Here is a 24665-nt window from a genome sequence, read left to right on the forward strand (position 1 = left end):
TAAAAATAAGGGCTTTATTCAAAATTAGTTAAACATCAATTATCCAATAAAAGTGGGCCCCAACAAATAAGTTAATCCATGTAAGAAGCTGTCCAATGATACAAAAATAAAACTCCACGTTAAGACTGTGAGTGAACATCTTTGGGAAGGTTTATTGATTGTGAGCTTCAGTCCTTCATAATCCTCCTATGGGCCAATATTAAATCAGATTTGACATGCCCTGTTTCATCTCCAAATTTATCACAATGGTATCTTGTCACCAATGTGCAGAAATCTGGTGCTTAACACAGGGTTTTCTCTCGTATGACAAATTGGGGAAAATATACACAGACACATTTTACCCTTCCAATTAAAGCCTAATCAATTCACTTGCCATTGCGTCTCTCATACCAGGGTCTGAAATCCAATCCCCAGAGATAAACTGCTAAAATCTAACAGCCCTTGTTTAACACTTGGTGAGAACCGAAAGCTAAGCGAGTGGGCATAAAACAATTCACAAAGTGCCATAATTTTGCTGCACATCATTAAGAGCTATGAGCAAAGCGTTTGTAAAGTGGTCTTTATTTCTCAGCCATGGGTTTGGCCTTCCCTTGATCTTCCACTTTCTTGATGGCAGCTTGTATGGCTTCTTGGTCACCCAGAAATTGGTGGGGGCCAAGCGGTTGCAGATTTTCATCAAGTTCAAGGAGGACAGGCACGCCGGTGGGAAGAGTCACGTTGACTATAGCCTCATCAGAGATGCCTGCAGAGAAAAAGGAACACATTTACTATCACTACCTTATGCCAGTTGTAGGTAAGCTTTAGCACTATCATTGTTCTGACCTAGGCTTCCCCAAAAAGCACGAGGCAGAGTCCTGGTCCCGGCAAAACCCCTTTTATTAAACGAATGTGATTTCCTCTCATTCACATTCAGCCAAGGCCTGGCAAGCAGTCTTTCAAAGGAATATTTATGACCACAGACCTTATCTATCTTGGAAAGTTGCCATGTAAATATTTTCCAAACGAGGTGCTGTGCAAGGAAAGACTGGGCACAGAGTCTCTGAGATTCACGGACAGATCTTCACACTCCTGAAACGAATCTAACGATTGACCGAAGAAATTGTTTCCTGCAAAAGTCCACTCCTCTTTCGCTCTTCTGCAATGCTCTCTACATGGGGCTTCCCTTGAGATGCACTCGGAGACTGCAGTTGGTCCAGAATGCGGCCGGGCGGGTGATTATGGGGAGTACTAGGTACTCCCATGTAACACCTCTCCTGCGCGAGCTGCACTGGCTTCCTGTGGTCTATCGGGTGCGTTTCAAGGTTTTGATAACGATCTTTAAAGCGCTCCATGGCACAGGACCTAGTTACCTGCGGGATCGCGTCCTGCCCCATACATCCCTACGACCAATTTGCTCGCACAGAGAGGGACTTCTCCAGGTGCCGTCCACCAAACAGTGTCGGGGGGCGGCACCTAGGAGCAGAGCCTTCTCTGTGGCGGGCCCAGCCCTGTGGAATGACCTCCCCCCTGATATCAGGATTACCTCTGATCTCCGCTCCTTCCGTGTAAAGCTCAAGACCCACCTCTTCCAATTAGCTGGCCTGGCTCAACCATAGTTTTATCCTATTGCTCCTGACGGGTTTTTTAAATTTTGTAATTTTAACTGAGGGTGTTTTAAATAGTTATTTTAATTTTATTTCTATATATATTTTATGAGTGTTACCTCCTCCAGGTACATGTATGTGTATGTGTTTATTTGTGTTTGTATATGTATTGTATATATATGTATATTGTATGTGTTTTATTGTACGCCGCCCCGAGTCCTTTTGGAGAGGGTGCGGCTAACAAATTAAATTTCATTTCATTTCATTTCCTATGGGAGGGGGGGCTAATCACCTTCCACCTGTGACTTTACTCCCAAGTCTACCCTGATTTCTGAGTTGTTCTTTTCTTCTGGCAGCTCTGCGCCTGCGCACACTGGGAACAGGCTCTAGCTGTTCCTCTTCCTCTCTGCTGTCTAGCTCCGTGGGCACCTGATCAGTGCTAGACGGCCTCGGCCCCATCTCTGCCCCCAACGCAGAGCCCTCGTCCGAGACTTCCCCAGCCTCCAGGACTGGCCCATGCTCTTCCCCAACCTCCTCAATGCCCGACTCTGCTGCCAGCTCTGCTGGCCGCTGGTGGGCCACAACAATCATGAAATATATCAGGAAGGTCTTGGATTTCCTAGAAAAAAAATGCACTTTTCATTTTCAAATGTTTTAAATTAAACCACATGGATGTCTATGGAGATTCTCAATCATCCCAGACATGATTGTCCCAAAGGTGCTTTTTCCAAAGGCAAATGGACTTTGTTTTTCCTTTTTGGAGATGTTTTGTTTCTTATCCAAGAAGTTTCTTCAGTTCTGACAAATTCAGGAGCTTCTTGCATGAGAAGTGAAACGTCTTCAAGTTAACGGCAAACACTTGTAAACAAATGAGATTAGATCAAACATCATCAAACTTAGTTCAAAATCATGGCCTGCAAATCACAAATCACTAAAAATTCAATGCAACCTTCTGAACCAAAAAAGACACAGCTTATTATAGATTCACACTGAGCTGAGCCAGGGTGTCAGTTCTCTACTAGTGAGGACAGGTATCATGTCAGGTAATGAGGATTTAATAGCTGCCAGCTGATGTAAGGTTGTAAACTGTCATTGGTAAGCTGATGCGATGAGGATGATTCAGCAATACAGGCATTGCCTATTTAAGACTCTGATGGGGTCCATACAAGTCATTTACCTTTTTAAGAGGTGACTATATATATATATATATATATGTGTGGCCATTAGAGGGTGTTTCTCTCTCTCATCGTGTATTCATTTCTCTCCCTGGGTTCCTAGCTGTGTGGTAAGGGATTTATCTTCATGTATATGTCTGTATATATTTGTATATAAACCACTGTTAATTGTATAAAGACGCTGTGTGCTGTGTTTTGCTCCTGGGTTTATCTCATAATAATAGTCACTCTGCCAAAAAAACCCTCTGACATATCACATATCCTTCAAAGGATCCATGCAATATACAATGCCTGATCGCCAACTCCATATAACAGACATTTTGACATAGGAAGAAAATAAAAAATTGCAAAACCATCTTGGTTTGATCTAGCCAACGTGTTTCTTACTTGGACATAAGATTCATGCTGGACCACCCAAGATTCTAATTTTCAAGAGACCCACAAATCAAGGAACAGTCTTGCCTTAGTATTCGCCAACTATTCACCAATACACAGAGATATGCATATCTCCATTGTTGTTGTTAGTTGCGAAGTCATGTCCAACCCATCACAACCCCATGGACAATATTCCTCCAGGCCTTCCTGTCCTCTACCATCCTCTGGAGTCCATTTAAGTTCATGCCTTCTGCTTCAGTGACTCCATCCAGCCACCTCATTCTCTGCCGTCCCTTTCTTCTTTTGCCCTCCATCTTTCCCAGCATTAGGCTCTTCTCCGGTGAGTCCTTCTTTCTCATTAGGTAGACTCCAAAAGGATTTGAGTTTCATCTTCAGGATCTGGTCTTCTAAAGAGCAGCCAGGGTTGATCTCCTCTAGGACTGACCGGTTTGATCTCTTTGTAGTCCAAGGGACTCGCAGGAGTCTTCTCCAGCATCATAGTTCAAAGGCCTCCATTCTTTGGCGCTTCCTTATGGTCCAACTTTCACAGCCATAAAATGCAGCCATACATTGCAACTGCAATATCTCCATAAACACACCAAAGCCACCAAGTTTTGTAAGCTTTTGTTATTCTACTAAATTAAACCACCTTTCCTTAAAAGAAAATAAATTGTGCTCTATTTTGTTGAGTTTTCTGAATTACAGAGAACTCAACAACATTGCACCCCCCAATGGCCCTTCTCCAATCCTAGACAATGCATTTCGTCTGGCATCCCTAGGATTCTTCTTGTCCTTAACGCTTGCCACTTTTTCTTTAAAGAAGAAGATTTATCTGCCCAAACATTTCAGGACAGATTCAATGAAGCAGTATGACTTTCAACAAGGCTGCTACTATAAGAGTCAAACCTTTGAGAAAAGAGGAGAAAGGAGGAGGGTGGGGAGGAATTGTGCTAATCCTCCTTTATCAACAAAAGTGACATACACGGTACAGCTAGAAAGCTACAAACTTTGCCGCCAAATGCTATCAGTTGTTTAGGAGACTCAGAACAGCTGAGAAACATCCGTCTTTATTGGATAGGCTAAACAGGACAAACAGCAGGAAAAACAGCTGCCAGCCGAGTAGATGGGGAAATTTCTCAGAGAAGCATGCCTGGAGAATGAGTTTGCATTAGGAGAGAGTGGAAGGAGAGAGTGTGGAGGCCTGGTAAAATTTCATTACCGTATTTTTCAGAGCAGAAGACGCACCTTTTTCCCTCAAAAGAGGCTGAAAATCTGGGTGTGACTTATACACTGAATACAGCATTTTTTGCCTCCCGAAACTCCGCCCCTTCACTAAAATGGCCGTGCATAGTTTGTAGGAGGCTTTCAGAGAGCTCCTGGGGGCTGGGGAGGCCAGAAATTAGCGAAAAACAGCACTCTATAAGCTTCCTAATGCCCTTTTTTGACAAAAAAATGGGCCCGTTTTTTGTTCGTTTTTGGCCCCCCCAAACCTCAAAAACACTCTACAAGCCTCCTAAGTATTCATGCCCTTTTTTTGAAAAAAAAAAAACGGCCCATTTTCATGAAAAATGGGCCGTTTTGGGGAGGGTTGCAGAGTGCAAAAACTTTTTTTTTAATTTGCCTCTTCAAAACCTAGGTGCGTCTTATACTCCCAAAAATACGGTAATTTGTTCATGCTAGTCCAATTTGAGAGCGAGGTCCAGTGAAACAGGAGGGATGGATTGCATGAAGGTTCAGCAAAGTAGGAACTGAATACAGAGAGTCCTCGACTTACAACAGTTCACTTAGTGACCGTTCAAAGTTACAACAGCACTGGAAAAAAGTGACTTATGACCATTTTTCACACTTATGACTTCTGCAGCAGCCCCATGGTCACATCATCAGCCGCTTGGCAACTGACTCATATTTATGACGGTTACAATTCCGGGGGAGAAGGGTTCACGTGATCCCCTTTTGCGCCCCTCTGACAACCAGAATCTACAGGGAAGCCAGAGTCGCTTAACAACTGTGTTACTAATCTAATACCTGAAGTGATTCACTTAACAACGGTGGCAAGGAAGGTCAAATTACAGTCACAGTTGAACCCAAGTGAGTTATGACATGTGAGTTATGACTTTTTTTTTGCAGTTGTTGTTAAACGAATCACTGAAGTCATTAAGCGAATCTGGCTTCTCACATTGACTATGCTTATTGGAAGCCAGCTGGGAAGGTTAGAAATGGTGACCGCATGACCACGAGACACAACAACTGTCCAATACATGCCAGCCACCGCATATAACCCTGGGGGTGCTACAACTGTCATAAGGGGGAAAACCGGTCATAAGTCCCTTTTTTTTCAATGGTTTTGTAACTTCAGATTGTCACTAAACAAATGGTTGTAAATCAAGCATGGGAAAGACAAACACCTAGATTTTTTTTTAATGTAAGTTATTACATCAGTTTTATTACATCATGATGGGGGGGGGATTAACTTTCCAGATTTTTGGCTTCGTTAGTGGACACATTTTTAATTCAAGTCGCCACGATGTAAAAAAGATGTGGAGATTCTAGAAAGAGTGCAGAGAAGAGCAACAAAGATGATTAGGGGACTGGAGGCTAAAACATATGAGGAACGGTTGCAGGAACTGGGTATGTCTAGTTTAATAGAAAGAAGGACTAGGGGAGACATGATAGCAGTCTTCCAATATCTCAGGGGTTGCCACAAAGAAGAGGGAGTCAAACTATTCTCCAAGGCACCTGAGGGCAGGAGAAGAAGCAGTGGGTGGAAACTAATCAAGGAGAGAAGCAACTTAGAACTGAGGAGAAATTTCCTGACAGTTAGAACAATCAACCCATGGAACAGAAGTTTCCTTCGGAGGTTGTGGAAGCTTCACCAGTGGAGGCTTTCAAGAAGGGACTGGTCTGCCATTTATGGTGCAGGGTCTCCTGTTTGGGTGGGGGGTTGGACTAGATGACCTGCAAGGTCCCTTCTAACTCTGTTAATCTGGAACCATCCCTGTTTCAAAACAGTAGTTAAATCTTACTGGCACAGCGAAATCATGGGCAAATAGCATTACCGGTAATAGTGTAAATTAGCAAGGAGTGGTGTTTATTTTAAAGCAATTTTAAAAACACACTTTTTTCTCTAGAAGGACTGTTTTCCGTAGGAATTTATCTGTATTACTGTTCTTCTCTTCCTTCCTAGTACCTATCTCTCTTCCCACTTACGACTATAACCATGTTGCTTGTATCTTTACAATTCATATTGTTTTATTGTTTCCTAGTATAATTTGATTGCTTATTAGTAACCTATGACTATCACTAAGTGTTGTATCTTATGATTCTTGATAAATGTATTCTATTTTATTTTTCTTTATGTACACAGAGTATAGGCACCAAAGACAAATTCCTTGTGTGTCCAATCACACTTGGCCAATAAAGTATTCTATTCCTATTCCTTTCCATTCCTATTCCATTCTATTCTTGTAGATCAGCAAGGAGCAGTGTTTATTTTAAAGCAATTTTTTTTAAACCCTCTTTTTTCTCTAGAATGCCCCCATTTTCCGTGGGAATTTATCTGCTTCCAGCAGAATTTGGCTGGCAGCATTTACCAGATGATCTTTTATTCCCCTTTTCAAACCACTGTCACCCAAGGCAGGAGACATTAATGAAAAGGGAAGAACAGGGTCAAGCCTTTGCAGAAGCCACACAAAGCAACTACAGTGGCAGGAAAAGAAAGGGAAAAGGGGATTCCAGGCCAGAACAAAGAGACAAGTTACCAAGCAGTACTTACGTCCTGTTCAACCTCCATCTGCTCTTCCTTATCCTGGTAGTCTTGACCAAACTCAGGTTGTCCTCAACTAACGACTACAATTCAGGCCCAAAACGTAGGTTGCTAAGCGAGACATTTGTTAGCTGAGTTTTGCCCCATTTTAGGACCTTTCTTGCCGCAGTTGTTAAAGTGAATCATTGTGGTCGTTAAATTAGTAACACTGTTGTTAAGTGAATATTGGCTTCCCCATTGATTTTGCTTGTCAATAGTTCGCAAAAGGGGATCACATGACACACACACCCGGACACTGCAACCGTCACAAATACGAATCAATTGCCAAGCGTCCTAATTCTGATCACAAGACCATGGGGATGCTGCAATGGTCGTAAGTGAAAAAAATGCCCATGTCACTTTTCTAAACGTTTATGAACTGTTGTAACTTGAGGACTACCTATATCCGTGACAGTGAACCTATGGCACACATGCATCGCCCAGCTCAGCTCCACTGTGCATGCACATGCTCATTCCACCAGCCAACTGATTTTTGGGTCTCTGCTGCGCATGAGGAAGATGCACGTGAGGGGGGGGCATTTTGGGTCCCAGGAGGCTTTAGGGAGGCCTGCTAGGCCTCAAACAGGCTGCGGGGATGTGTGGTGGCCTCCCTCCCTCCCCCCCCCCCCACGGCCCATTTTTTGTCCCAGGAGATTTCAGCTCAAAACAGGGCACGGGGAAGGGTAGCATGCATGCGTGGCAGTCATGCGTGCATGCACGGGGCGCATTGCATTATGGGTGTGGCCATGCACACGGCATGTGAGGAGAAAAAGGTTAGCTATCACTGACCTATATAGTAGTAATTGCTAGAAAACAACCAGATCTAGATTCTCAGCAATTCTTCAACACGAGTTCGTTCCCATTTCCCTTTTAGTGCCTAAAACCCACGCTTCATTTGAAGGAACAGAACAAGAATTGGCACATAGAGAATGTGCAAGCAACCTGTTTCTAAGCAACTTGTTTCTGTTCTTTCGCTTCTATCTAAGCAACCCATCAGCCACAAGAATACCATAATGCAGGGTTGAGACACCTTATGGAGAGAGGGATTATGGATTTATGCAGGACTTTTAAGAGCAAAAGGCATGACCTAAATGTGGCAAGGGCCCCATGTTAATTCTAAATCAATCCTCACCTTTACAGCATTCCAAAGACCTGCATATGTTTTGTAGGATAAAAGCATGCTTATATAATTAGAATTTGACAGGTTGATCCAATATTGGGAAACGGCTCGTTTGAGTAAGCCTCACTGAAGAAATCATTTGTTTGAATAAGCTTCACTGAAGAAATCATTTTAAAATTAACATTATAACAAGGAAACTATCATTTTACTTCTCGGGAGGGAAAAACCTCATCTATATATATAAAAATGACTGTGTGTGTGTATAACTTTGGGACATCTTGAGCAATTTCAACCAAATTTAGTACACAGATGACGTTCTCTCTGGAAACAAATATTGTGGGGGTATCTAACCTAAAACCCTCAGGTGTGTGTTCCGTTAAGATACAGACTGTTGTGCCTTAAAATTGCTTCTACTGTACAGCGTTGTGGAGTTGCCATGGTAATGGCTTCACAGTACTCCACAAGAAGGCTCCCTCTGGTAAGGGGGAAAATCCAACATTAGAAATTATGTTTGGTCTGGACATTTTCCCCCTATAAATAAATACCCAGGCAATGTCAGGTTATCAGCTACTTTGAAATAAAAGATGCTCAGGGGAAACAATGATGAATGAAAGCTAGTTCCAGGGATAACACAAATCAAATAAAAGCATGCAAGGTTTGGAGACAAAACTAGCATTTATTTGCTAGTAAATGAATGCTAGAATCTGTCTTACTCAATTTCCAAGACTTCGTACAGAAATCCCTTATAGCAGGAGTCTCCAACCCCTGGGCAGTTGGCTGATACCAGTCTGTGGTCTATTGGGAACCAGTTCGCACAAGTGAATGAAGCTTTATCTGCACAGGATCTAGGTAATGTGTGAAACCGCCAATCCCAGTCTGTGGAAATATTGTTTTCCATGGAACCCATCCCTGGTGCCCCAAAGGTTGGGAACTGCAGCTAGTCCTCCCTTAGCAACCGTTTGAAGTTACAATGGAATATTTTTAAAAAGTACTTATAACACGGAACCAAAGTTCCAACAGTCACCCATCTGAACATGCACATGGATTGAATTTTGGGTGCATTTAGAGCTGTTTGCAGCATTCCATGGTTCCTTACAGTTGGCACTTGATTTATTTTCTGTAAGGAATAGTTTACAATAATCATGCCCAAGGTTAGAGTAGCCTGGTAGAGAGAGAGAAACAAGGATTATATTTATCTGAAGGAGGCTATAAGCCAGCGATGGCGAACCTTTTTTGGCTTGCGTGCCACAAGTGGGGGGAGCGCAGGGGGGTCGTGTGCATGCGTGCCGCACCCATAATACAATGTGCGACACCACCCCCAGTGCGCATGCGCGCACAAAAGGCGCTTCACCCCCATTTTTATATGCTTTTTTCGCCCTCCTCAGGCTCCAGAGACTTTATAGGAGCCTGGGGAGGGCAAAAAGAGCCTCCCCTGCCCCCCCAGAGGCTTCAGGGATCGTCCGGAGGCTTCCCTGAAGTCTTCGGAACGCTTAAAACGATCCTCCATGCAAACCGTCAGGGAAGTGACTTCTAGTTTGCTCGGAGGGTCGTTTTGAGCGTTCCGAAGGCTTCAGGGACCGTCCGGAAGCTTCCCTGACGCATTTGGAGCACTCAAAACGACCTCCGAGCAAACCGGTTTGCTCGGAGGGTTGTTTCAAGCGTTCAGAAGGCTTCAGGGAAGCCTCCAGATGGTTCCTGAAGCCTCCAGGGGAGGCTCTTTTCGCCCTCCCCAGGCTCCTATAAAGCCTCTGGAGCCTGGGGAGGGCAAAAAATGGCTTTTAAAAATGGTGAACTCAGCTGGCAGGGCAGCGCCTCGCGTGCCCTGACAAATGGCTCCGTGTGCCACCTGTGGCACGCGTGCCATAGGTTCGCCATCACTGTTATAAGCAGAGTTTAGATTCAGGTGAGTTGTTTGCTTTTGAATAGCATATGGATGCTAATCCAAATTAGCAGTTTGTAAACCACAGGTCAGCTCATAATTTATACATAAACCAGGCCACCAATTGCCACCAAGGCAAAAACTGCAAACTATATTGCTAGGTGTCTTGATATCTGAAGGTGCAACTGTGCCATAAACAACACTCTTGAAAGTGCCAAAGGTAAATTGAAAGTCGGTTCCCAATTCTGACCTCTAAAAATCCCCCCCAAAAATAATTGGGGGAGGAGAAACCATCATCATCAAGCAAATATAGCAACAACAGCAGGTATATATACTTTTAGCCAGGTTTTCTGGCATTAAAAACGAGTCATCAATGACGAAATGACATCATGTTCCAGTAAGGCTTCCACACTGCTGTATTGAAGAGGCCTCACTAAAGCCTGAGTCACGAAGTCTGCAAATAATGTGAAATCTACTCCAATATGAATCTCCAGAAGCCCAGAAAACTGGCGGAAAGTATATACGCTCAACCTTGGCTACAAATATCCCAAAACATTCTAAAGCAAGGATGGCTAACCTTTTTGTTGCCGCGTGTTGAAAGTGAGCCCGCGACAGCGTGACCGCACCCATAATGCAATACGGTGCACGACCCTGTGCTCCCTCCATCCCGTGCCCCATTTTGGGGCTAGTAGGCCTCCCTGCAGTCTCCTGGGACCAAAAAGGGGCCATGGGGGGCTGGCGCCACACCCTCCTGCGCTCCCCCCTGCACAGACGACCTGAAAATTAGCTGGCCGGCAGGAGGCACGCATGCGCTTGCATGGTGGAGCTGAGCTGGGGTGACGGCTCTTTGTGTTACCATCGCCATCACCGTTCTAAAGTATACATTTTTAAACCAATTATTTTTAACAGTTCTGGGGGAAAGAAACACCTCAGCAGTAGCAACACTAGACCCAAAATGTGAAGGTACCTTCCAGATGCTTCAGAAGAGCCCTCGTGCTGTTTCCATGGGCAGAAATTAACACCGTCTTGCCTCTCTTGACTTCTGGCGCTATCCTTTCATTCCAGTATGGGAGGAGTCTATCCAACACTTCTTTTAAGCTCTCGGACTTCGGAAGCTTCCCCATTGGTACATCACAGTACTTATACCTGCGATCGTTATATATTTCGTGATAGTAAGGGTGGACCTCAGTGATGGGAGGTGGGCTGACGGCGTAGCTCCTTCTCCATCTCTTCACTTGCTCCTCGCCATGGTTCAAAGCCATCTCTGTCCTGTTGAGGCCAATCAGCGCCCCATAATGTCGTTCGTTCAGCCTCCAGGAAGATTCAGTGGGGACCCACTCCTGCCCCATCTCCTCGAGTACCAGCCACGCAGTCTGAATAGAGCGGCTAAGAATGGAGGTGAACACAAGGTCGAATTCGAAACCCAGCATTTTGAGGTGCCTCCCACAGGCCTGAGCTTCCTTCACCCCGTCGGCGCTCAGTTTCTGGTCAACCCAGCTACAGAATCGATTTTCCTTGTTCCAAGCCCCTTCGCCATGTCTCAGCAAGATGAGTCTGTACTTGGCCATCTTGATCGGAGCGCTCTTCAATCTGCAGGAGCTACTGAGAAGACATCTACATGGAAATAAAAGGAATCAATCAATCAAGTGCTTTGGATCACTAGCAATAAACATCATAAACTCTTGTCTAGAATTTGAGGACATCACGAGTAGCCCAAGGTAAACTGTTACTTGTGACTGATCTTGCCCTGCAAACACAAAGGTTCTTCTAGGAGAGGATCACACTTATGCTCTGGAGCTCACGTATAGTCCCACCAAAGTAACAGCAAGACCTAACACAAGGTTAGCCAATGTCACGTGTGAACTGGATGGGAATAAGCCTACCATCCGGAATCTTGGGCCAGTTCCTTTGGCAGATGTACAGCAACTACTTACTGGCAAGTTGAGTAGGAACTCTTGGACAATAGAAGTCTTGGAAAGTATTCATTGGAGTCATGGAAAAATCACTAGGCACAACATACTGCTCTAAAAACGTGCTATTTTAATACCTTGCTCCAAGATTTGGCTCCTAGAAAGAATCTCATTGCTCAGCCTGAATGAAATGACAGCAGCTTTTACTCTTCTTACCATAGCACATGTGGTTTAGAGCAGCGGTCACCAACTGGTCATCCATTGACCACCGGTGGTCCGCAAGAAAATTTTGGCGGTCCGTAGAAAAATTATTTGCATTTTTTATATTGCACTAAATCAGGGGTCCTCAAACTATGGCCCCTGGCCCAGATATGTGCAATGAACTTTTGTTTTGCTGCAGAGTCTCTCCCCCTTTGGGGTCTTTTTGTGCGGGTTGGAGGGGGGCAGAAATTCCGACTTGGGCGCTGCTTCAGCCTCCTGCTGCAGGGCTTTGGGTGAAGGCTAGAGGGAAGTGCCGCTGGTGACGGAAAGCCAGAGGGTCTCGATCCAGTGGGACTGCATCATGGCCTGAAACTGGCTGACCATCTCAGCCCGCTGAGCCTCCAGGCACCAGTACGTGGCCTTGCACTCCCGCAGGTCTTCCCTCTGCTTGGAAAGCCTATGCTCGTAGTCCTCAGTGAGGTGCTTCTACTGCGCCTCCTTCTCGGTCAGATGCAATTTGAACTGAGCTGTTTTGCCAACTCTTTCTCGTGGTGGCTGCTTAGCTCCAACAATGGCTTCCTTTTGGGGCCCTAAGGAACCCAGGCGGGGAGGCGAGCAGTGGCTGGGAGGGGAGGGGAGAGGCCGTCAAGGCACCCCTCGATGTGAGTGAGCCACACCCGCCCAGTCACATGACACCCCCCCTAGCCACACCCACCCAGCTGGTCCTTAGGCAGATCATATTAGTGGTCCACGAGATTTAAAATCATGAATTTAGTTGTCCTTGAGATCCAAAAAATTGGTGACCCCTGATTTAGAGGACAATTTTGCTTCCAGTTCTAAGCACCCAACCTATGGTCCATCTTTAGCAATCTTAATGGACAAGTCATCTCAATATTAGTGGCTTGAATCTGACTCATTTCAGAAAACCATAGTTAAGAACTACAGTCTGCCTGGGATCAAACTATAATTTTAATGGTGATCCATAGAAATCTGAAGAAAAATTTTCAATTTCTTTTTTGCAGCTTTATAGGGAAAGGCAAGGAAAAGGATAAGGGACTGAGGCAGTCTTATTTTTGTAAACCATGGCTCTCCATTACAATGAAACAAAGGGGTTAATTGAATCTTCTCCACAAGAGCACCAAGACTTTGAAGATTCGTCTCAGGAACAATTCAGTTTCTGCTTTTTTCTATCAGCTTATTTTTCCCCCTTCTGTTTAGAGCAGGGGTCTCAAAGACTCAGCCTGAGCTGAGGAATTCTGGGAGTTGAAGTCCACAAGTCTTAAATTTGCCAAGCTTGAATAGCCCTGGTGGGGAACTACTGTCTTTTTATGATTTATGGACTTCAATTCCCAGAAGTCCTGAGTCCTCTGGTTTAGGGAATAAGTTTCTCTTTTCAGTGAAGTTTAATTATGCTCAAACCATACTCTACCTCTTCTGTCAGTTTTAGGTACTTTAACGGGTTAATTGGTTTTTGATGGCTATTTTGTTTGTTAACATCTTAACATTGCACTGGTGGTGTGCACTGGATTATCCTTCCACACATATAAAAAGATCATGCTTGCAATTCACTAATCGATACTCATCGCTCTCACTATGTGGCAATATCATGGTGAAGGAGGAGTGGAAGTAGCAGAGATAAGAACAAGTACCTCCAGACTTAGTTATTTGCTTTGGGGCAGCTGATGATTCCAATAAAGTTTCTTGAATGGCTGCATTGGCAGAGAAAAGCAACCAGAATTCTGGAGAAATCACATTTACAGGAACAAGAGAGCTCAGCTGCTTCTCCTGAACCATTTCTGCTTGCAAAGTTCATCAAAAAAAACAACCCTGAAAGCTTAGAAGAGAGGTGTCCAACCTTGGCAAAGTCAAGACCTATGGACTTCAACCAGGAATAATAATAATAATAATAATAATAATAATAATAATAATAATAATAATAATAATAATAATAATAATTATTATTATTATTTTATTTGATTAGCCGCAACCCTCTCCCGAAGGACTCGGGGCGGCGTACAATCAAAACGGATAAAAATACACATAAAACAAACATATATACAAAAAGAACAGAGACATATACATATGTGCATGGAGGAGAGTTGACTTATAAGTGAAAGACAATTAAAACACAATTTAAAATCCCCTTAAATAAAATTACTAAATTAAAAAACCCATCAGGAGCGTTACGAAGTTATGGTTGAGCCAGGCCAGCTATTTGGAAAAGGTGGGTCTTGAGCTTGACACGGAAGGAGCGGAGGTCAGTAGTGGTCCTAATATCCGGGGGGAGGTCATTCCACAGGGCTGGGCCCGCCACAGAGAAGGCTCTGCTCCTAGGCGCCGCCCCATGGCACTGTCTGGTGAACGGCACCTGGAGAAGTCCCTCTCTGTGCGAGCGGATGGGTCGTAGGGATGTATGGGGCAGAATACGATCCCGCAGGTAACTAGGTCCTGAATGAAATGCTACCGGCTCGGACCGGTTCGCTCGAACTAGTAGTAAAAAAATGCTATTGGTTTAGGTGAACCGGTATTTCCGACGATAGATGTGACCCATTCAGTAGCAGGATTCGCCTACCCACCAGGACGGCATCACATCCCACTTCTGACATTCTGCGCATGCGCGGAAGGTCCTGAGTATGCAGAGGCTCACATTTGCGAACCAGTAGCAAAGGTAAGTTGATTTCACCCCTGACTTCAACTCCCAGAATTCCCCAGCCAGCCATGAATTCTGGGAGTTGAAGTCCACAAAATTGCCAAGGTTGGACATTCCTGGCTTAGAATGTCATTCTACTAGATTTTCAAGATTGGATGCTCCCAAATAAGCTAGGATGGATCAGTTAAGAATTATCCTTGAGACATAAGAGCCAAATCAGTTCAGGACCCATCAGCATTCATTTTGGGGTTTGTTGGCCACTCATACTAGATGGAGGACCCAACTGAAAAAAAAACTGGTAGAGGGTTTCAAATACAGATCACTTACAATTAGCTAGGATTTTCCAGAATTCAGTAGGTTTAGAGTTTATAGTAGTACCCTGTTTTCCTAAAATTAAGACCTCCCCGGATAATAAGCCCAATCGGGCTTTTGAGCACATGCGCTAAAATAAGTCCTCCCCCAAAATATTGCAACACAGCAGCAGCCAATGAGGTGACCACACTCGCTGTCTCCTGCACCTCAAAAATAATAAGACCTCCCCGAAAATAAGGCCAAGCGCTTATTTTGGAGGTCAAAAGAAAATAAGACCCTGTCTTATTTTCGGGGAAACACAATATCAATTTGCTCTTTTTATAAAATAAAGTAAGTCACTCACTCACTTTAATTTTGAAGATAGTTACAAAGTCCCTGTTTATCTACATTGTACTCTATTTTCAATCCTTTTCTTTGGATTAATTTTTTTTCTTAAAATATCTAATAAAAGCCTATTTGGCAAAATGGGCAGCATATAAGTTTAATAAACAAATGAAAAATATTTTTAAAGATGGCACATGGTAGAACATGGCAAACTAAGCCCAGTAATTTCTATCCCAGGTACTACTTTCCAATTTCTTCCCACGTATTGATGAAAATCAAACCACTTGATCTTTTAATACCCGTTTATTAACCACACCCTGCAATTTTATCTTGATGCCCCATCGATTAAGAAGAGTACATTGAGGGCACTCTGATCAAACTCACTCAACTCTTCCACAAGAAAATGCTGTTGATCCAGATTTAAATAATTCAAATAAGGCTCACACCTTTCTCACAAGGCTTCAGAAAATAGTTGCCTTGCACTATTTTGGACTTTCTGTTTCAACCTTCTTGACATTTTAAGTTATTTGATTATTGGATGCTATTTCTTGTTACTCATGCTACCTTGAGGTACTGGAATTCTAAGTATCACTTAAAGCAGGGGTGTCCAAACTTGGGAACTTTAAGACTTGTGGACTTCAACTCCCAAAATTCCCCAGCCAGCATGGCTGGCTGGGGAATTCTGGGAGTTGAAGTCCACAAGTCTTAAAGTTCCCAAGTTTGGACACCCCTGACTTAAAGTAACACTGGACAACTTACAACCATTCATTTAGCAAACATTCAAAGTTACAACAGCACTGGAAAAAAAGACTTGCAACAGGTCTTTGTACTTAAGACTGTTACGGCATCTCCACAGTTCACATGATCGAAACTCGGCTGGCTGACTTTTTATTTATTTATCTCCTGCCCTAATTATTGTTACAAATAACTCAAGACGGCAAACATATTCAAAACACCTTCCTCTATTTTCCCCACAACAGCCTATGACAGTGACGGCGTGCCAAAATTGTGCACACGCCCACTATCGCGCACGTACCCGCATCAATTAAATCCTCCCTGCCCACCTGCGCATGCAACTCCTCCCTAGGCATTCCCGGACCCCCAGAGGCTCTCTGGAAGCTGGAAACAGATTGTTTCTGAACTTCTGGTTGGCCCACTGGAGCTGTTTTACACCCTCCCCATGCTTCAGGGAAGCCTCTGGAAGCTGGGGAAGGCGAAACAAACTTCCGGTTCGCCCATTGGGGCCGTTTTTCACCCTCTCCAGCCTCCGGAGACTTTCCTGAAGCCTAGGGAGGGCGCAAAACAGTCTCCCCCGGCCCTCCGGAAGGACAAAAAATCAGCTGGTTGGCGTGCGCATGCACGACAGAGCTGACAGCTGGTGTGCCAGCAAATATAGCTCTGTGTACCACCTGTGGCATGAGTGCCATAGGTTCGCCATCACGGGCCTATGGAGTGAATTGGGCTGAGAGTGAGTGGCTGGCCCAAGGTCAACTCAGCTGGCTTTCGTGGCGAAGCGGGATTTGAACTCACAATCTCTTGCTTTCTAGCCTGGTGCCTTATCACTAGACCAAACTGGCTGTCTCTCATTTTCAAGGCCAGTGCCTCTTGCCAACTCAAGGTGAATCCAATGGACAGGATAAGAAATCAGGATACGTGGCTAAACAAGTCACTCATCAATGCACCCCCTCTCTATGTTTTTGCAGAAACATACTAAGAGAGCAGCAAGTTCCAAAGACAACTAGTCCTTGACTTATGAACGTAATGGTACTTCCCCGTTATAGTCGCAGGTTGAAAAACGGGTCACCCACATGACAGACCCAATTTTCTGACCGTTCTAAACCGGCTGTTCACTATGGGACATTTTTTGCCCAAAACTGGAGGGTTGGGGATTTTTTGCAAAAATGTCATCAATCACAGCCACATGACTTCAGGTCGCTGCAAACAATCATAAATGCAGACTGGATGTTGAACATCCAAAATGTTGTCCCATGGCCACAGAGATGAGTGCAAGGCCATGGGAACTTTGGAACTAAATTGTAAGTACCTTTTGGGGAATCCATTGTAACTGCAAGCAGTTGCTAAGGTACAAGGTTGCAAGTTCAGGATTACCTACATTTCACTTCCTAAAACAGGAGAGGCAAATTTGCCATGTCAGACATTAAAGCAAGTAGGAAATAGTTGACACAGTGTTTTAACTGATGATGTTACCTAATTCGGTAATGAAACGACTGCAAACAAATTGCCAAGCTCAGAGAACACCAAGGGCCCCAACAAGTCAACCCTGAGATACAAATATTTCTTCCGGTAGATAGTACAAGATTTTAACACACCTCCAGAACTGCAACTGTAAGTCACATAAGGAGATTCAGCTCCGGGACAGATCTGTCAGGAAGCAACTGCATTTGGGTGAAGTCTTTTCAGGAAAACTGGAGATCAGCTTTAAAACTGTGATTTAATTATTTTTTAGTATTTAACTCTCAATCAATTTGTTTTGATCATCGTGTGTGTTTGTCTCTGTGTGTTTATGTTATACAGAATAGAATTCTTTATTGGCCAAGTGTGATTGGACACACAAGGAATTTGTCTTTGGTGCATATGCTCTCAGTGTACATAAAACATACATTCATCAAGAATTGTAAGATACAACACTTAGTCATAGGATTCTAAATAAGCAATCAAATCATAGTAGAAAACTAAATAAAACAATATAAATCATAAAGATACAAGCAACGTTATGGTCATAAGTGGGAGGAGATAGGTTTTGGGGGGGAGAGAAAGAGAGAGATACATACATACATACATACATACATACATACATAATGTAATTGAATAACAGACTTCAATGCCTAGTAACAGCTTGGGAGTTAAATATCTATTGTACAATTACTTTAATGTAAGCTATAGTAGTTTTTTTCTTAATATAGTCTATCTTGCATGAAAAAGTCAAATACATTTTATGCTTCTAACAGTAACATCCTATGCTGTAATTAACACTGACAAAATCTCTTTTCCTTTTTATCCAACTAATAGAACCTTAATAACCTTAATTATACTTGTAGAAATATAATTGTATTGAAACAATGCAATGTATTTTAAGGTACATTACAACATAATAAAGGGAAAAATAAAAATAAAATTGCACAGTAAAGAAGCCTTTGAACATAAAGGTTCCAAAATAATCCATTGAGGTTAGGGAGACCTAACACCATTTTCAGAATGAAGCAGTGCCATGGCAATCTGGCAAGCAAAAATCTGGGCACTTGGAAGATTACATAATTACGTAAGGAGGAGTTTTCCTGTCAATCAGCCTCAAAATGTGTGCTTTGAAACAAAATCCCTTGTCAGAGCCAAAAATCACACCACAAAGTAGAGATCTTCACCAGTGCCAAAAGCCTACCTGGTTACAAATGGATTTCTGTTGGGAACTGATTATCTAAGGCTGGGATGGCGAACAGACCATGCAAAGCCCTCTTTGCTGGTATGCGCACCGTCGCTCCCCAGGTGAGATCTCCACAGCATTTCTTTCGTGAGCTTGTTTCCCTGCAAACGATGAAACAGAAGCTCACGAAATAAAAATATCTAACCTCTTGCCGCGCTGCTGGTGTTGGGATGCTCCACTTCCCACCGGCCAGGTGGTCTTTGGTCTCTGCTGTGCATGTGTGCATGTCGACACATGCACACATGCATGTACATGCATGCACATGTTTGCACATGCCTTTCAGTTTGGACACTCAGTGTCTAAATGGTTTGCCATCCCTGATCTAAGGCAACCCAGTCTGGACTCAAAAGACCACAGCAATCACACAGAAAAAAGGCAGAATGGTTTATCCACTCTCAACCATGGGGGGCTTGTTTTGAAGCAGACACATTAACCTTTGCAATATGTACCGGTATTATATGAAGCAGAGCTGTTAAATCGCTAGACTTAAACCTACGATTGTCACTAGCTACTAGCTAATGACAAACCTACGATTGTCACTAGCTATAGTACACTAGCTAAGTGTACTATAATGTCTGGACCAAGATATTTCAATAATGCTGGAATATTTTAAAAAAACGAGAAGCAAAAGTTGCTGAAAACAACAACTAGAAAAATTACATACCGGTAGTCCCCAATTTACGACAATTGAGCCCAAAATTTCTGTTGCTGAGACATTTATTAAGTGACTTTTGCCCTGTTTTACAAACTTTTTTTGCCATAGTTAGGTGAATCACTGCAGTTGTTAACTTAGTAACACTGTTGTTAAGTAAATCTGGCTTTCCGTTGACTTTCCTTGTCAGAAGGTTGCAAAGATGATCACATGACCCCAGGACACTGCAACCGTCATAAATATGAGTCAGTGGTCAAACATCCAAATTTTGATCACGTGACCATGGGGATATCGCAACAGTCATAAGAGTGAAAAATAAGCCTAAGTCACTTTTTTCAGTGCCGTTGTAACTTCAAATGGTCACTAAATGAATTGTTGTAAGTCGAGGACTACCTGTAGTTGAGGGATGAAGAGTAAAATCCATTATTAAAACAGATCCGAAATTTAAAGGAAATCCTAAGTGAATACAGAGGGGGATCTAAGGCAAGTGAAAAATGGATGAAAGGAAATGTGAGACCAATGGATTAGCACAATTGCTCAGTTAATTATTACAGCTCTGTAGTGCTTTGCATTTAAAGCCCAAGTGATGTTTTGAAAAGTATGGGGATATAAATTTAACCCCTATCTACAAATCTTTCATGTAGTCAAAACTATCTCACGATTGTGAGGACCATAGCTACAAAGCGATCATGGGAAAAATAGGTTTTTGCAAACATATGCACGTAGCATAATCAGACAAAAAATAGTTCAAGATTATAAAAACTTCAGTCAAAAAATACTGCATGGTCTGACTGTATGTATGTTTGTGTGTATATAAGGCCAAAGCATTTGTGAATATGTGATCGCCTTGTGAATTTAAAGAGTGGGAGCATTTTTTCTGTCTGAAATGTCTAATAAAGTAAATATCACTTTAGTTTTAGCTGCAATAAATACTTTTGGTATTCTTCCAATGATGGTTCTACAGATTATGCACTGGAAAAGTATAAATAACTATTGGAATAACTTTGCCTCAAAAAGCTGATATAGAGGAGGCTTAGTGCAGGCCAGAGAGATCTGGTGACAGTGACTCATATCTCCTATCAATAAAGGCCTAGAATTGTTGTCATGGTATCAATGATACCCACTGGAAAGATATTTTATACTGAAATATCACCTTAGTTAGCTGACTTTCCTTTGATCAAATATACACAACCTTTTTTTCTCTTAATGTTATTTTCAGTACAATGCTATTGACAGACTTGCTTTATTTCACAAAAGTTCTTGCTTTGAACGGGATTAAAAACTCCAATCTCTACAAGATACAATTGTGAAAAACAAAGTTATATATCATATGATTTGACCTAATCAGCCATTTTGAGTTTACCAACCATGATTGCTTGACATGCAATAAATCACAATTAAGGAAACACTCAGTGTAGTAAAATGGTGCCTAGTGCAAAGTCAAACTCCATGGCTTAAATAGGATTTGCCTCACTCTCTCTCTCTCTCCATCCTAATTCCTGAACTCTTAAGATGCTATGCCAACCAGGGTTTTTCAAAATATTTTAAACTACAATTCCCATTTGCCACAGACTTGCCAATAATTAGGGGCACTAATGAAATTTGAAGCCTGCATTGCATTATAGCTTCCAAACCAGTGGTGGGATTCAAAACATTTTACTACGGGTTCTGTGGGCATTGCTTGGTGGGCATGGCATGGATTGGTGGGTGTGGCTTGGTGGGCACGGCAGGGGAAGGATACTGTAAAATCCCCACTCCCTCCCCACTCAAGGGAAAGGTTACTGCAAAATCTCCATTTCCTCCTCATCAGCTGGAACTCGAGAGGCAGGAATAGATGGGGGCGGGGCCAGTCAGAGGCGGTATTTACCGGTTCTCCGAACTACTCAAAATGTCCACTACCGGTTCTCCAGAACTGGTCAGAACCTGCTGAATGCCACCTCTTTTCAAAACTCACACTTTTAATTGGGTTTTTAAAAAAGTCATTTCCAACCATTTGACCAGGATGGCATAAAGCCGTAATGGGAACCTGTGGCATGCAGAGCTCTCTCTGCTGGCATACGTGCCATCACCCCAGGTCTCATCTCTGTGGCGTCTCTTTGGTGAGCTTCTGTTTCCCTGCAAACGACAAAACAGAAGCTCACAAAAGAAAAAGATATTACCTCTTGCCGCGCTGCCAGTGTTGGGATGCCTCACCTCCTGCTGGTCACTTGGTCTCTGCTGCACATGCATGCATATCCGTGCATGTGCATGTTCTCACACGCATGCGTGTGCGGACTTTTACGTTTGGGCATGCGCGCGCACAGTTTGGGCATTCAGTGTCTAAAAGGTTCGCCATCACTGGTATAAAGTCTGCTTGGAGTAGGGGCTTGGAGTAGAAAAACGTCAAGGTCCTTTCCACTCTTATGATTCTATGTTCCTTTTGTGATGAAGGCAAGAATAGCTGCTATTCCTACTGAAACATTTATTTATGCAAGATACAGGGAGGACAGCCAAAAGTTTTTACCCATACTGACATTGCTAACAAAGCAATTGTAACTTTCCTATGGAGAACATGGTTAAGTTTTCCCAACTACATGCATATTTGGGGTGAGACTAAGAGACATTCCTGACTTATCTTACTTTTGAGGTGTATATTTTCATCTTCGCCCTAACCAGACACTTAAAAGCCAGACACGATTTAAAACTTGTCAAACCTATATTACTGAAGAATACAGAGTATTTGTACTGTGTACAAGTTGTCTTTGACTTACAACCACTATTGGGGATAGAACTTCTACTAATAAGCTTAAGGTGAAGTGTGTTGCGCCTGATTTTATAACTCTTTTTCTCATGGTTTTTAAGCAAATCACTGTGGCTGTTCAGTGATTCATGCCCTCATTAAGCGAATCCGGCTTCCTCTCCTAGACTTTGCTTGTTGGAAGCCTGTTGGGATAGTTATAAAGAGTGATCACATGACCCAAGGACACTGCAACTAATGTAAATATATGCTGATGGCCAAGTGTCCAAATTTTGATTATGTGATCATGGGGCTGCTATGATGGTCGTAATGAGCTGCCCCCAGAGCTCCGCATAATCCCTGACCTCCGGTCCTTCCGACGCGCCCTAAAAAGTTGGCTTTTCCAGCAAGCCGGCCTGGCCTGTTAATGTTAATGTTAATTTATTTTAAATGTACTGTTTCTTTTTTTAAAAAAAATCAGTTTGGTCTTTTTGGAATTGGGTTTAATCTTTTTTTTAACTTTTGTGATGTGTGTTTTTAATGTTGTACGCTGCCCTGAGTCCTTTGGAGAAGGGCGGCATATAAATCCAAATAAACCTAAACCTAAACCTAAGTGGGAGTGCTGGTTGTAATCACCTTTTTTCAGTGCCACAGTAACTTTGAACAATCACTAAACAAATGGTTTTAAGTTGACTACACCTGCATTGCACAAAATCCACAAAATGGATTTAAACACCAATACTATCTCAACATATTTACATGCTACAGAAAATACTTTTAACTGGTATGTTACATTTGATCAGCACAATCAAGACTAGCAAACACTAATACAATTATTCATTTCACACTGAACAGTTCCAAACACCTGGCCAATTCGAAAGCTAAACAGGATGGGATGGGGCTGGTCACTAGATGGGGTCCACCAGAAAAGAAAAGAAAACAAGGGAATTTGCCATGAGCCTACATAGTGCTCAACAATATATAAAACAAAACTAATGCTCAACTTGGGATGAAGGCAAAAAACGACCAATTTAAAAGCAGGAGCAAGGGAGATAGACAGACAGATATAGATATAGATATCTCCCTTGTTCCTGCTTTTAAATCTTATATATAAGATATAGATACCATCCCTATCCTACTGTCCCCATTTCATTCATACTCATGTTTATTTTGATACCTATTAAATTGACAAATCAAATCAAATCAAATCAAAAAATAGTTGGTAGCTTGAAGGTTACAGAAATAACACAGGTATCTCTAATATGGTAGAACCCACGTCCAAGAATTCTCAACCATGGGCATAGTAAGATCTTACCGCTCTGATTTGCTTTTTTTAAAGGCTTCTCCCCATTCCAAGGCACAGCGTGGGATGGAGGGGGGAACCCTGAGTTTGTGACTTTTTAAAATAGCAGAACCAAAATTAGAATGACATTCACACCAAATTCTCCCCAGGGCAGCCAGGTTCAGCTTCCTCTTCGCTAACTCCAGGGATACCTACTGGGTAAGGGGATTCCTATCCCACTATTTTGCATGCAATTCTCGGAGATATAATTCCGGGAATTCCCCCCCCCCCCCGCGCCAAAAAAAATTGCAAAAGGAACAGCAGAACCCATTGGACTGAAAATAAAGATGCACTTCAAAGAGAAGCGATCGGTGCTATTCTCTCTCTCCCTGCTGCGGCTTAATTAAAACACGCATTGCAAAAAGAAATCTTTTTTAAGGAAGGGGAAAAATAAGCATTCACCTTTACACCGCACAGCTCGGTCTGCAAAATCCAGCAAGCACCAGAAATACAACCCCTTCCAGCTACAAAGGCTGCGGCTGAGAGTTCCTAGCAGCTTCAAGCAGAGTGCTAAAGAAAGGGAAGAGTTAGTAACGCCTCCCGGATTCGCCTTCTGATTGAAGCGCCGAGCTGCCACTCATGGGACACCGCGTCCCTACCCTCTTATGGAGAAGCGCCTTGCACGGGTAAAGGGGCGGGAACTGATGACCTACTAAATCAAACGCTCTCCGGCAAGCTCTGTTGGAAGGTCGGTGCTGATTGGTGCAGGGGGAGGTCCTCAGCTGCAGCAGCGCCATGCGGTAAAGCCAGCAAATGGATCACTCCAGGAGAAGGGATTTTAAGCTTGGTGGTTAATGGGATTCCCAAAGGCTTATTTGATGCATGTTTTCTCCAACGTTTCAAAATTTGAGAAGCTGGAAGTAGGGTTAAAAGCACTTAGTAGACTCCCACCAAGCAAGATCAGGTGCAATTGGTCCTTGGATGGGAGACTACCTTGAAATGAATAGAATAGAATAGAATACAATCCTTTATTGGCCAAGTGTGATTGGACACACAAGGAATTTGTCTTTGGTGCATATGCTCTCTGTGTACATAAGGAGAATAAAATACATTCATCAAGAATAAAAAGATGCAACACTTAGTGATAGTCAAGGTTACTAATAAGCTATCAAATCGTATTAGGAAACAAAAACAATATAAATTGAAAGATACAAGCAACATGGTTATAATAATAAGTTGGAAGAG

The 24665-nt window shown here is 42.9% G+C and overlaps 1 protein-coding gene across 1 annotated transcript; it reads right to left on the reverse strand.

The window, feature by feature from the left end:
* Positions 1–24046, reverse strand: BPGM (bisphosphoglycerate mutase). The gene is made up of 3 exons (XM_081958100.1): positions 23883–24046; positions 10902–11548; positions 1–742 (listed from the first exon to the last, which is right to left on the reverse strand). Exons 2-3 carry the CDS (start codon positions 11500–11502, stop codon positions 561–563), a joined length of 783 nt encoding a protein of 260 aa, XP_081814226.1. The 5' UTR covers positions 11503–11548; positions 23883–24046; the 3' UTR covers positions 1–560.
* Between the last annotated feature and the right edge of the window lie 619 nt (positions 24047–24665).

This window comes from Natrix helvetica (assembly GCF_964273705.1).
Source record: "Natrix helvetica genome assembly, chromosome: 6".
NCBI lineage: Eukaryota > Metazoa > Chordata > Lepidosauria > Squamata > Natricidae > Natrix > Natrix helvetica.